The 14,118-nt window shown below is 43.3% G+C and overlaps 2 protein-coding genes across 8 annotated transcripts in view; one reads left to right on the top strand and one right to left on the bottom strand.

The window, feature by feature from the left end:
• Nucleotides 1-130: 130 nt before the first annotated feature.
• On the bottom strand, nucleotides 131-5,179 carry CUNH19orf44 (chromosome unknown C19orf44 homolog). 2 transcript variants are annotated; one of them, XM_041426198.1, is made up of 8 exons: nucleotides 5,002-5,179; nucleotides 4,004-4,588; nucleotides 3,387-3,720; nucleotides 2,743-2,819; nucleotides 2,204-2,660; nucleotides 926-1,051; nucleotides 640-806; nucleotides 131-295 (listed from the first exon to the last, which is right to left on the bottom strand). In XM_041426198.1, exons 1-8 carry the CDS (start codon nucleotides 5,038-5,040, stop codon nucleotides 197-199), a joined length of 1,884 nt encoding a protein of 627 aa, XP_041282132.1. In that variant the 5' UTR covers nucleotides 5,041-5,179; the 3' UTR covers nucleotides 131-196. The 2 variants fall into 2 exon arrangements, with proteins under 2 accessions (XP_041282132.1, XP_041282140.1); XM_041426206.1 differs by having other exon boundaries at nucleotides 926-1,021.
• Nucleotides 5,180-7,281: 2,102 nt separating this feature from the next.
• The window catches only part of EPS15L1 (epidermal growth factor receptor pathway substrate 15 like 1), a 45,823-nt gene continuing 38,986 nt past the window's right edge, over nucleotides 7,282-14,118 (top strand). For 5 of the 6 annotated variants that reach the window (XM_041426158.1, XM_041426148.1, XM_041426140.1 and 2 more), the window contains exons 1-6: nucleotides 7,282-7,350; nucleotides 11,583-11,624; nucleotides 11,843-11,932; nucleotides 12,172-12,219; nucleotides 12,871-12,966; nucleotides 13,601-13,663. In XM_041426158.1, coding sequence (XP_041282092.1) covers nucleotides 7,321-7,350; nucleotides 11,583-11,624; nucleotides 11,843-11,932; nucleotides 12,172-12,219; nucleotides 12,871-12,966; nucleotides 13,601-13,663 — 369 coding nt within the window. In that variant the 5' untranslated portion in view covers nucleotides 7,282-7,320. Of the gene's footprint in view, nucleotides 7,351-11,582; nucleotides 11,625-11,842; nucleotides 11,933-12,171; nucleotides 12,220-12,870; nucleotides 12,967-13,600; nucleotides 13,664-14,118 lie in introns of those variants that run through there. The other variant, XM_041426186.1, reaches the window with a different exon arrangement.

The following is a 14,118-nucleotide window of genomic DNA, read 5'->3' as shown; positions in this document are numbered from 1 at the left end:
TGTATTGTGTACCAAAAACATTCAGGTATAGAAAAGTAAATTATATACAATAATGAGCAACTTGTACTAACTAATTTATACTAACATAGCAGTTTGTATGAATTCTTCCAATACAGTTTATAATCTTTTATCTGTGCAACTTGAAAAGGTTTATTGTTTCAGCCTTAGACCTGTGAATATAAATGTCACTTGAAGTTCAATAACTGTCCCAGCAGTTATTTCTCCTGGGCTCTCTCCGAATTTCTTCAAGCGCTTGCTCAATGGTTAGAGGTGGGGATTTGTGATTCTTGATGTACTGCAAAAAGAAAAAAAGTTAATAAGCTAATGTCTTCATTATGTAGATTATTATTTATTAAATATTACAGCTAATCTTTGTGTCAAGATACCTGCAGGTTTCTGTACTAGCAACAGAAAGTGACCCTTCTGTTGCAGCATCTGAATGATTCCTACTCATTTGAGGACAGCTAAATGCTACAGCAGAAACCTTAATCTTTAAAAACTATGGCCTCCTGCAGGACTTCAGTCTTTTTTTTCTCTTAAACTTAGTAATTATTTATATGCAGAGAAACTAGGTTTGCTGTAAATACCACAAGTGTTTGGAAAGGAATACATGCTCAGTCTCTAGTTTGTCATAAATACCTCTTTAGCCTCTTCCAGGGTATGGTAGTGAAACTTCTCGTGCTCTAATGACTCCACGAGGGCTGTGTGAAGGTGGCGAACGTTCTCGACAAACTGCTGGGTCAGCATCAGGTGCTGCTTGCACACGGCGTGCAAGACGAGAACCGAGGGGCTGTACGCGGTCAGGGCTGCAAGGAAGGGACGGGGTGCACTGCGCTGAGGCACGGCTGGCAGCAAGGGCTGAGCAAACCAAGCTGGGCTCAGGTGCAGAAAATAGAGTGAAAAAGAATTAATGTGGTTTTGGTACCTTCTACTGCGTCCATGCTGATCACGTGACTGGCAATTGGCACTGGATCAATGCAGGTGGTTCCGACAGGTGGGGCGAGCACTGCAGCGGGGTTTGCTGTGCAGAGGATAGCATCACAATTACTGGCTGGGGAGAGGGAAAGGTTCAGTGCCACTGCTTGGTTCTTCTGCAGTTTCTCGGGCCAGCAGCTGCCCTAAAACCACACTACAGCCTAACAGCAGAATTCTGTCAGCCAAAAATATGTTGACATAGTTATACAATTTCCACAGTTTCTTTACTCTTAGGCTCACAACACCATTGCAGAAGGCACCTTTTCTAACCCTAGGCAGAGTCAAAATAGAAGACTTTTGTACTCAATGCTTCTGTTTTCAAGCACGCTCAAGTTTCTCCTTTCTCCTCGAGTGTGGCAAGGAATGGTGGCTCTCAGCACTTTTTCCTTTTAGTAAAGAGATGTAGGCAGGGAGCTATCTCTCAGAATGTGAAAGCTCATATCTGATCCTTCTGGGGGGCTATAATGCTTTCCCGAGAGAAGTACAATGCAAAAGAATTCTATGAATGAGCAATCACTTGAGTAACACTACTAATACCAGCACTAATAATGCTATTTTTTAAGTAGTAAAGATACCAAAATATTGAATTTCATATGAGAGTACTACTTGTGCTATTGTGAGTTCTGTCACTAACACTTGCTCATCCAGCCTCAGGTCCTATGGGGAGTGTTTTTAAGCAAAAAACATTCCTTATTATGATATTCAATCCTAGTCTTTCCTGTAGACAGCAGATTAAAGCACTGGGCTTTAGAAAAATTTTTATTTAGCACTAGTGAGAGGAAGCTGTCACTGAAGTGAAGAAGTGTTACTGTTTAGTAAGAAATTATAGAAAGTCATCAGAAGGTTGAGTGATATATGGTGCTCATTTATGCCAGACTGCTCCTTTTTATTCACTGTTCCAATACAGGTGGACTTGATTGGTTATTTAGTTAACACATTTCACCCGACTGCCTAATTAACAAGATGTTCTTTCATAAACAATCTTTGAGAATAACAAGAAAACAGACAGTAAGAAAAGCAACACCTGTAGGTTGTTTTTGATAATCAGTTATCATTGTTTATCTCCAGCTCCCTAAAGTCTCCCAGGCCAATTCTGGGAAAACTTACCTAGCTTTCTTGTTCTCTGACCAGGCTGTCACATCTACAAAGAAGTCTCTTAAGGCTGACTGCGTGGGCATATATGAAAGTGTAAAACTTGCCTGAGTAGGGCAGTAAGTGGTGAACTCACCCTTTGCCCAGCAGTAGGTGAAGGGAGGCTCTGCTGTCTGGACTGCAGTTTCCCTGACGCTCACTTGGTGCCCCCGGGGCTGCTCTGGGGCGACCAGCGGGGATGACCCTGAAGATGGGTGTGCTCCAGAACACCTGCAGCTCTCCGCATGTCCCTCTACAGATTCCCTGTCTGCTGCAGACAGAGACCTTTCAAAGTCTTCAGAATATTCTGAATTAAGAGTACTCTCATTCTGATTAAGATAATCCCGTTTGTGTGGAGGGAAATCTGAGGAAACTCCACTTAAATGTTCAGAGATTTCAGCTTCGGAGACACATTTTTCAACTTCTTCTATAGAAGAATCACTCACGGCAGTTACTGCACTGGTCATTTTTACAGTGGCCTGGTCCTCTTCCACCAGCAATGTATCTTTTTTCACATACTTGTTTGATTCTTGAGTAAACTGAATGTCTTCTCCCTGTAAAAGTATTTATTTTAGAACTTCCACACTCCACCAAAAGCAGACTGGGAATATGTGCTAGTGGGGAATTTCTACTTACTTTCTGTTTTAATTCTGCTGCCTTACTGGTAGTATCTGGTGCCAAATCATCAAGGCTCATGATATTCAGTCCAAAGTCTGCAAACAAATGACACCTACATGAGAATTTGATGAAAATTACAGTATACTTTCCTGTAAGTGAGTAAAGTGTGGAAAAAAAATCAGTACTATCTTCCTAGATAACTACTAAAAAGTAATAGCAATGAGTCACTGATTCTTTAACTTCATAGAAACTCCTAAAATTTCCTCCTTTGATCAGCTGATGTTCCTGAAAATCAAGAGATTTTTGCTGCCCCTCATTTCCAGCTGTTCTCACTCTGACCCACTGGTACATTGTGCCACTGATACAGGAAAACTACTTTAATATTCTAATTGTTTTGACATCATAATGTCACCCAGGTCAGCATCATTAATATGAACCCATTAAGTCAAAAGCTAAGAAAAATACAAACCTATTACACTAGGGAAAAAAAAAAAAAAAACCAGATAAAGATAATTACTTTGATCAGGCCTTGGTTTGTGTAAAATGTCACTGATGAATCCTTTCAAAATGACTATTTGCCCATGTTTATTAAGAGAATTTATCAGGAGATCATCAGTACAATTGATACTGAGTCTACTGAGACAATATTTTAGAAAACTTACATTTCAAACTGCTGCTGGATGGATCTTCTGCATCAGCTCCTTCAGAAAATAATTCATCTAATGACTTTATTTCACTTCTGACACTTTCAATGGATTCTTGGCTTTGCTTGGTGTAGCCTGCTTCAGGCAGAGCACTCTTTACAGTGTTGTCTTTCATGGAAGATGTGGGATGTCCTGACAGGTTTCTGCTGGTGGGTGGTGCTGGTGAATTAACTCTACCAAACACACTTTTTTCTGAGTCTTTGTTGTGAGAAGAAGATGCTTTAGATAACTCTGCCGATGAAACTTCCTTACGAGGTGGAGGAGCCTTTCCTGATAGAACTGGAGTCTTACTCTTTTTGAAGAGCACGAAAAAGAGATTTATGTGTTACTTCATTGTTATACATAGATTGCTAAAGGGAGAACAAATCATTGTGGGTAAATAGAGCAATTTTAAGATGTGAACCTGAATCCTATTATGAGCAAGACACAAATGCAAATTTAAAATTTAGTTGCTAGTGTTATCTAAATAAAAAGCAATCTACCAATTATCATATGAATCATATGAAAGCATTAATAAAAATACATGATCCAGCAAAGTTTGTATGTACCTTTCTGCTTTACTGAGCATCACTTACCAGAACCTTCTGATTCCCACTTCCACTGGAAAACCCCAAAGAGCTCTCCATCAATTCTCTCATTTCCTCTTCATCACTATCCAGATCAAGCTGTTGTTTAACCATAACACTCCTTTCAGGGCTTTGCATGCTCTCCTCTTCCCCAGAACAGGCATCCCTGCAGGTCCCATTCCCACTGGTGGTACCATAATTCTTCCAGTACCTCTTGCCCTTGGCACTACCTTCATGCCCAGAGGCGGAGGAGGCGCACCCCTCAGCCAAAGGCTTCAGGCCAGAGTCGGTGTTCTGCAGTTCCAGGTGCTTTTTTTGACCCATGATTTTGCTTTCTAGTTGCGCCACTTTATTCAGGACTGCGTTTAGCCGCGTGTGGGCGGCGCTGCCCGCAGCGCTCGGGGCTGCGCGGCTGCTCCCTGCCCACACGGCGCTTCCCGGCCGCTGGCTCCGCTGCGTCCCACCAGCGCTTCCATCGCACAGCTTCAGGAACCGGCCATGGCGGGACAGAGTTCTTCCAGCATTCTCCAGCTCTCTGTCCACCACCGTTAAGTCACCACGGGTGCCGGTCCTGCGGGGTACATGGCTGCGGCCCTGCCAAGAATCACACAGTTACTGGCCTTAGGAAAGACCCGACATCATCGAGTCCAACTTGCGACTGATCCCCACGTTGTTAACCAGACCAAAGCACTGAGTGCCACGTCCAGACTTTCCTTAAACATCTCCAGGGACGGTGACTCCACGGGCAGCCCCTTCCAATGCCCGACCACTCTTTCTGCGAAGACATCCTTTCTGATGTCCAACCTAAACCACCCCGCCACAGCTTAAGATTGTCCCCTCGTCCTGTCGCGGGTTCCCAGGAGCAGAGCTGGTCGCTACCTGGCTCCACCCTTCTGTAGGGAGCTATAGGAAGGGGCTACTACAGATCCCTCCTCACACAAGGCGCAAACACGGGCCCGCTCCGAGGCTGCCTAGGTACAGACCGAGATAGTGCGCCGGTGCCTCACCTGCCCTCGGCCCGCGGGTGCCCGAGAGATCGCGGCCATCCGGGACGGGACGGGCCGGGCCGGGCCAGCGCTGAACGGCGCAGGACGGGCGGCAGGGGCGGAGCAGGGTCGGGAGAACGCCGCCGAGTCCGCCCAGCCCGAGGCACCGGAGGCTTCTCTGGGCCGGGCTAGAGCGGGCGGTACGCAGCCGGGTCCTGGACTCCGGGACTCCCCAATTTCCCGCCCACTCATTGGCTCCGAGCAGCGATTCGGCGCCGCCAGCCAATCACAAGCAGGTTTGCAGCCGCCGACAGCCAGCGCCCCGACTGCAAGCCCCAGCATGCATCGGGGTCAAGAAATGGGGATTCTTACCGACCCGCGATTTGCTGATTATTGGAGCGAGTTGGGAATTAATCCAGTTGTTCCGCAGGATTTGAGTTAAAACCCCTCACTGAAACAACATATTGTAGGTTATTACCTGCTCTTTGTACTTGTGTGGCATTTCCCGGGACTTGGTGAAACTTGTGCTTTGTGTGTCACAGTGCAATTTGGCGTAAGGTATCTAACATCGTCATATAATTGTAATACAATTACATAGCTATTGAGCTTATGACATGGATAATTTTTGTTTTGCCTAGTTTTTTGTTTTTCTGGGTTAGTTTTCTAGTACTTTCTAGTGATATCGTTCTGCTGTAAGCCAGTTCCTAAGACTTGAGTTTAAGGTTCTTAAAAATTTTTCCTTGCTGTCTCTAAAACCCTGGCTGACAGCTATACACAGCTATATACTCCAATTATATATTTTGATTAAAATTCCAGATCAGAGTTATGAAATAAAAATTGATACAAAATGCATCTAGCAGCCCACAAGATTATTTAGATTGTTTACCACTGAGGAAAATGAATGATCAAAGAAGCCCACAGACTGGGATGATTGAATCCAAATTTATGATCTAAATGACCAAACTGATGATCTAAATCAGACCCGAGGTAAATTGCTCTCCTTACTCTGTGTTAGTGGATTATTTAATTTCTTTTTAATATAGTTGAACTGTGTGCTGGTTTTGCTTTCTTAATTTTCCTGTGCCTTTTAAAGGATTGGGATGAACCTGAACCCATGGTGGAACTAGTGCTGAGGACCTGAATTTTGGGATGAAGAGTAATAATAATGCAGAATGGTATGATACTCTAGTCGAGATCCCTCTATACAGTTTATAAATAATTTCCTTTTCCTAACTAGGGGAAAACCTTGAGCCTGACTGTGTTCCAAATATGTAGTTCATACTAGGGGAAATGGAAACCAAATTGGATGGATAACCTGAGGGCTCTTAAGAGAACAGGAGACTTCCTGGGTTTTTTTCTGTTTTCCTTCCAAAGTGAAGGAGGAAGGCACAATTTTTTTACAATTTCTGAATAACAGATGCTGAGGTTTATGCAAAATATTTTGGAGATAGAACATGGGGAGGAATGAACATGAAATTCCCATGGGTGTTTTCATTCTTTATTTCCACATTTTAAAGATTCCTTGTCTAATCTGAATGAGAAATTATTGGTGTATAGAAATGAAATTACAATTCCATGGTCCTGAAAGGGAAATGAAGTAGGCTGAGGAATAGCAGGAGAGAGAAAGGACTAGGGAGGAAACGTACTTTGAACAATAGCTTAAGAAAAAAAATTAGAAAGAAAGATGACTCAGGAAGGGACAGAGCAATGGGGAATGATATTTATAGTATATCTTATAGAGAGGAATCCTGTCTGTCAGTGTCTGCAGGGAAGGGTCAGAGCATGGACCAGGGGGCCCAGCAATGGGACAAGAAGCAGCAGGCAGAAACCACCTGAATATGAGAAAAACTTCTTTACTGCGCAGTGACCGAGCACTGGAACAGACCGCAATCCCTCACTGGAGATATTCCAGAACTGTGGACACAGTCCTGGGCCATGTGCTCTGGGATGGCGGCCCTCTGCGCCATTCAAACCTCGCTCGTTTGGGGTTATGTGACTGCCCAGGGAGCTGGTGCCGAAGTCCTCGTCCCTGGAGGCGTTTAAGGAGTGACAGGATGTGCTTTGATCTGTTTGACAAGGTGGTGATCTGTCAAAGGTTGGACTCGGTGACCTAAGAAGTCTCTTCCGTTCTAAATGACTGGGCGACTCCGTGGAGCGCTGCGGGCAGCGGCAACTGCCGCCGCGGAGCGCCTGCCGGGCCGCGATAAAGCCGCGGCCGCTCGCCGGCGGGTCTCGAGCCCCTCCTCAGCCGCCGCCTCCCCGGCCCGGCCCGGCGCGGCCCGGCCGCCGCCTCCCGCCCCTCGCTCCGCCCCGGCCGCGGCCCGACCCAGCGGGAGGAAGATGGCGGCGCTCATCCCCCTCAGCCAGCAGGTACCGCGGCTGCTGGGGACGCGCGGCCCTCCGCAGCGGCGGCCGGCCGGGCGCGGCGAGTAGCAGCGGGGCTGCATCGTAGCCGGGTGCAGCCGGGCTGGAATTGGCGCTGGGTACAGGCCCTGTGCCGGGAGGGGCTCGGCCCGCGGGGAATAAGGGTCGGGGCGCGGCGGGGAGCGGGATCCGGGCGGGGCAAGGGCGGCGAGCGGCCCCCGCTGTGCCCCGGGCCCGGGCGGCGCTGCTGGGGGCCGCGAGCTGCGCCGGGGCCCTTCCCTCATGGAGGCTCTGGAGCTGCGTCCCTGGGGAGGGGCTGAGGGTCTCCTGGCGCTTCCCCACCCCGAGCCGCCGGGGTTACCGTGGGCCAGGGGTTTGAAGGCAAGAGGGCTGGTGCTCCGCACGTCACCCCGTTTTCCTGTTGGTACCGGCGCGGTGATGCCGCCTGGAACCGCCGAGCTGTTGTGGCGGGGTGCCGTGACCGTGTGCGGTGTTCAGGGGGTGCGTGGTTAGGGGGCACCGGGAAGGCGCTGAGGGATGAGCGGGAGGCGTTCGCCTGTCAGGAGGAGCAGAAGCTTCTGCAGGGCAGGACATGGGGTGCGTATCCCTGACCCTGGGAGAGGCTGTTTTCAGCTCTGGTTGAGTGCTTGGGATCCCTGGGTTCATTTCTGTTGTTACAAGTTTTTTTATTTGATTTTTCACCCAAATAATTCAAGCGTAAGCAGTGTGATTGCTGTTGTTTTCCATAGCCATGTGAAGAGAGTCAGTTTACTTATTTGCTTTAAAGCAAAAGAAAAGCAACACCACCCCACTACCTTCAATGTCTTGAGAAACCAAAACTTTTCTATACTGTGCCTAGGCCAGTCAGGCATTCTGATTGACTCCTATTAGTAGTTCGGATTAATTAAATATATCGATTTCTGTTTAATAATGATCTTTGAGTTGTGATACTCTAAAAATTTATCTCTCAGTGGAGTTATGTGATGCTTGGATAACATAACTTGCTGTGTGTCTTACTACGTACTGCTGTTTAGCTTCTGTGTAGCAAGAGTCGTGATTAACATCAGTTTGATTAAATGAGCGTATTCAGAAACATCTGAAAACATCCATGTGCACACAAACTGTTATCAAATTTTCAAGTGATTAATGTGGTGCAAAATATGTAAGTCAAATAAACTTTGGATGTGAAAGGGTTTGTAGTTGTGAAACTTCTGTAATACATTATAGGAAAAGGTAAAAATCAAATAATTATCAAATACTTACTCTAGAAATCCAGTTTCTCTATTGTTTAAATTCTCATTGATCTTTGAGAGACTGGCATCAATGGTATTCCATTTGATAGAAAATGTTATGTTTAGGGAGACTAAGACCACATTCTGTAAACATATACGTTATTTTTATATAGTATTTTCCAACTAATTCAGTGGAAGCATTGTAGTTCTAAAACTTGTTTTCATATATTGAACTGTCAAGAGTAATCTAGCTGTAAACAGAATTTCCTTTAAAGTAATAAACTTCCTCTTCTAATAGCCTCAGTTTTGTAATTACTAAGGAGATGTGTGTTAATTAGAGTAAATGCCAGAAGTGGAATTAGACAGAGTAGGAGAGGGTACGTGTGTTGTAACGTTGAGGCATGTCCACTCAGAAAGCTGTAAAATAAGACTATTGATACCAACATATTAAGAGCTGCAAACAGTATGGGTAATTCAAGCAGCTTAAAATATTTTATCATTAATCATTTATCATAATAATAATTTATTTAAAATAATTAATGTGATCCAGAGATCTTTGTGAATCTGAGATGACTTCAGGAAAGAGAATGAATTGTTCTGGTGGCAGGTGCTTACTCATGCCTTTTTGCCAGACATTGCCAGACCTGCACTGAGGGACTTGGAGCAATATCCATGCCACAAACACAGTGTGCAGGCTCAAGACTTCAGCTTCTGAACAGGAGGTCAACTTGGAGGTTAAACAACAAGGCACTAGGGCTCTGGAGGGTCTGTTTGGGTTGGACTAAAGCGTTGGTCAGAGATGATGTTTTGGGGAGTACAGAGCAGGCATAGGAACCACAGGGTGGATAAACTGTTAGTCAAACTGAACCTCTCTATCAGGTCATGCTTTGACATCGTCAGCAGTGCACTCTTCAAAATTTTTGTCTCTGCCAGTGTTGACAGTCTTGGGTTGGTCCTTCATGAGCAGATGTCACCAAATTACAGAATCCTCTTGAATGGTGGTGATGTCATCATGTGTGGTGACAGGTAGATAGAGAGCTGTGCTATTTTTGTCACTTGAACCCATTTTGTCTGGTCTGCTTCATCACAGAGATGCAGTCATTTAGGTAAATCGGTCAGAAAGACTGAATCTTTGTAAAATTCTGCAAGTAGAGAATTGATCTTGAGGTGCTTTTCAGCAGTGCTTGGGTGAATAATTTGCTATAGAAGAAATTTCACAGCATTGAAGCACATCACCCTGGCTTCCTGCCACCTCTGCCAGGTAAGTCAGCTCCACGTCATGGCTGACAATATCAAATGAGGGTGACAGGAATGTCTGGTGATGGGCTGAGATCATTCAGTCCTGCTGCTGGAGCAGTTTGCTCTGTATCTTGGTAGGAATCCAGTCTCTGCATGCTCTAGGTCACTCACTGCATCAGTTAGAGGAGCTTGGAGTTGGTGGTTGACTCTCTGAGCTTTCTGACAAACAAGAGGTACATAGTTTGGTGATAGTTGGCTGAAAACATGGTGTTGTTCAGAGTGCAACAGGCTATTTCCTACTTCCACCTTTTCTCTGAATGATACGTTTCCTGCTTGGACAGGAACACAATGCTTATATGTGCTGATCGTTTACATGTCAGCACAAAGAATAGTCAGATTTATGAGTTATGTTTGCAGCATCCTTCTGAAATCCTGTCTGCCATCAGGGAGAGCGAGAGCTTCCAGAGAGTGCTGATACTGGAAAATGCAGCAGCTTATTTTGTTGATGGATATAAGTGAAGTACATTTAAGATGCTTAGGAAACTGTTCTGAAAATGCAGGATTTTTCTATTCAACTAGAGCTGTAATCTTCAGAGAGTCAGTGTTTGCTTGTGCTCAGTTCAGAGAAAATAATTATGGGTAGCTCCTTAAATGAAGATTTAGAATGTTTATTGTAAACTCACGAGAAGGTTCTCTTGGCATAAAATAAAATTTTCATGTTCTTGATTGGTCTTTTCTTTCATCATGTTCCTGCCTTCCTCTCAGAGTAAGCAGAACACCTGGAAGTCTATGAGGATGACAAGGAAGAAGGTGACATTTGGGAGGGGACACAGTAGTGATGTGACTTAGTGTAAAATACTCCTTTTCAGGTGTCTGGCTGCTGTCCTGGAGGTGGAGAGTGGTTATCCCAAGAAGGTTTTGTGACATCTCTGTGTTTTGCTCATTGACATCTTTATTGGGTTGTGTTGCTTTCTTTTTAAGGCCCTGAGTGGTCTAAGGACTGACCTGGTTTTGACCAGACTGGTTTTGCTGTTGGCATTGAGGCTGAGGAGAACAGAGTGGAGGGATAAGCTGCACAGGGCTAGATCTCCCATGGCAGCTCTAGGAGGTGTGTGAGAAGATAGGTCTTGGGGCTTCTGCAACTTTTGGCATTCCAGCTGCCATTTTGGTTTGGGGTGTTTTTGGTTTTTTTTTTGTTTGTTTGGGGTTTTTTTTGGGTTTTTTTTTTTTTTTTTTTGTTTGTTTTGTTTGTTTTGTTGTTGTTGTTGGTTTGGTTTGGTTTTTTTGTTTACTCTGTTTCAGTTTAAGATCCTAGTCTTGAAAATGTGTTAACACAGGCACTATGTGTGTGTATAATTGTCTGCTGAAAATATTCTGTAAGGATGTATATGGTGCAGTAGGTAGTCAGGTCAGCATTGTGTTGAAAGCTTGACCTTTGCTATCAGTCCATCTCATACTGAGGTGTGAAATACTTCAGCAAATAATTCAAAGCTGTTCTTCAAAACCTTATCCCTATGTAGTGTCACTAAGTAACAGTGTGAGGAGAGGTAGGAATCCTGATGAATGAGAAGTTCTAAGAGATGACAGTAGTCTGTGGTCTTGGTGGATCACTGTTATCCACACTTAAATTTCAAGTGTCCAGTTTGTAACACAGCAAATTAACACACTATTTTAGGTTCTTGATAGAAGTAATACACAAAGTGCTATACGTTTCTTTTCCTATAAATTCTGATTGTTGTTTATTCTGTTTTCTTACTTGTGTTTCAGTTTTCTGCTGGGAATCCAATATATGAAACATATTACAAACAGGTATGTTCTTAAAAAGAAGTAAAAATAAAGCGCAGTTTCTTCTTCCCCAAGATTTCCATCTCTTTCTTTTCTCCATTGCAGTGATAAAACTGTGTGAATTCTGAGTGGTAATGCAGTTTCTGTAACTCCTTTTGACCTAGAGGCAAGAGACATTGCATTTCTTAAATCTGCTTTCACAACAGCCACGTTTCAATTAAATGTTAATTTTTCTCCTTCAGGTAGATCCAACATACACAGGGAGAGTTGGGGCAAATGAAGCTGCTCTGTTTCTTAAAAAATCTGGTCTCTCTGATATCATCCTTGGAAAAGTAAGTTGAAGGAATTGGATAATACAGTACTTGTCTTCACACTTCTTTTAAGTGAAAGGAAAAAGTTTAAAAGAAAACTTGTTTTTTGTGTAACATTTTTGTTGTTAACTCAGCAACTCGGTAACATTGTGTGTCATTACTTGAAAGCTGAATGAACATTTTAAGAAGACATATAGTAGGAACCGTTGAGCTAAGTTTTGTTTGAAATTCATGGCAGCTTTTATTTTGTATCTCCACAGATATGGGATTTGGCTGACCCAGAGGGTAAAGGATACTTAGATAAACAGGTAAATGAAATGTTCATGTAGACTTCCTGTATTACCTTTCCCAGATTAGCCTGTTTTGATCAAGCCCTGGTACCACTACTAGTTATCATTATCTTTTTCAGGGTTGAGTTTTTGTTTACAAGATGAGTTTTTTCCCCAGCACTGCTCATATCCAAGTATATTACTCAGTGAGGCTGCAGGAGAAGTTTGGTTCTAATTTTCTGTATTTCTTTTGTTTTGTAAATAATTGGCGTATGTACTGTGTAGGTACACAGTCACTGAGTCACAAATGAAAACTATGATTTGATTTTAGAAGACTTTTGTCCATGAAAAAATCTAACATTTTTACTAAAAATGGCTTGGAATACCAAATAGCAAGTTACTTGTAGATACAAATGAACTCTTTCAAAACATTACCAGTTTTTAAGAAAAATTGTTGTATTTTAATTAGGAGAGAGTTCTTCATAAAAACCAACTTCCAATTTTCTCCTCTGTTTCCTGTCACTGTAAAATTTTTTCCGACTCATCCTTAAAGCAAAGGGGTAGTTGCCATTATGGGGCTGTACATGTGGGGTTTTCTGAATTGCACATATACAGTGTTAGTGAAAATGGTAAGTGGGTTATTTTTCATGATTGAAACTGGTTTTTAATAGACAACACAATTGTTTGTAGGGTTTCTACGTTGCGTTGCGCCTTGTAGCATGTGCACAGAACGGCCACGATGTAAACCTGAGCAGTCTGAATTTGACTGTGCCACCTCCTAAATTTGTAAGTAGTATCCACTTAAATGCAAGTATGTGTTGTATGAGAATTAAGGCTTCAGTTGGAACATTGGCGTGATCTTGTTTTTTTCATAAATGTCGTGGTTCTGGGGCTTCAGGCTGCTGTCAAGCAGTTCCTTAGGACACAGCAGCCACAGCCTTGTCAGGCTGAGGGACAAGAAACCAGCCCCTTCATGGACTGCAAAACCAGAGCGAGTTTAAGTCTGGTCAGCTTGGTCAGGAAGCTGATGTGGCTAAACTCTGAATTCATGAAAACAAAGGAAACAGAAAAGATTACTTTGGGGCTGGCTCAACAGGAATGAGTAGTAGAAGGCATTGCTGCAGCTTTGCCCTGCACTAGCTGCAGCACAACCTCTTTGGCTTGTGCTGGTTCTGTGTTTGGACACTGAATGCATCTACTGGATGCATCTACCTTACTCAAGTGTTGTAATGCGATAAAATGAGTGTGACTTCTATTTAGGTACATATGCAGTCATTTTCCTCAATGTAGTTAAGCTTCATGTCTATAACCATCTCAAACTCAGTGCAGTTAATAAGTACTAGAGACAGAAGTATGTATATTTATCTATTTATATATATAAATGCATATATATAAAAATAAAACATTTTCTCATTTTTAGCATGACAGTAGCAGTCCTTTGCTGATCACACCACCCGCAACAGAGACTCACTGGGCTGTTAGGGTAAGTGTAAAAGGGAACACATTCCATCAATTTTTTAGAAGTAAATATTTTTCTTGTATGTAATTTTCCCAGTGAGAGAATTTTATATCAAATGTATTTCCCATTTCAGAAGTCCTCCCTTTCTGTGCAAACCTGTGCACAATAGAGAGCACCAAGGTGCAGTTTTAGATATGCAATAAGCATTAAACAACCCTTTGACAACCACTGGTGGGATGTTTTTAAGAAAATGAATTTTAATCTGCCTGGATTTCTTCCAGAATCCTACAATTAGGCACTTTGTTTGTATAAAGGAACCCCACTGGGAACAGCAAAGTGTTTCACCACATCCAGTCTGAACTGTTAATTTAAAGCTTGAGTTCCTAGTTTCTAATTAGTATTCAATGATACAAGCAATATATATAATTTGGAAAAAATAACTTTTGATGCATACATGGAGATATTTATATTTAGGTAAT

The sequence above is a fragment of the Onychostruthus taczanowskii genome, unplaced genomic scaffold (assembly GCF_017590055.1).
Source record: "Onychostruthus taczanowskii isolate IOZ18803 unplaced genomic scaffold, ASM1759005v1 scaffold112, whole genome shotgun sequence".
NCBI lineage: Eukaryota > Metazoa > Chordata > Aves > Passeriformes > Passeridae > Onychostruthus > Onychostruthus taczanowskii.
This window is presented reverse-complemented; position numbering and strand designations above follow the sequence as displayed.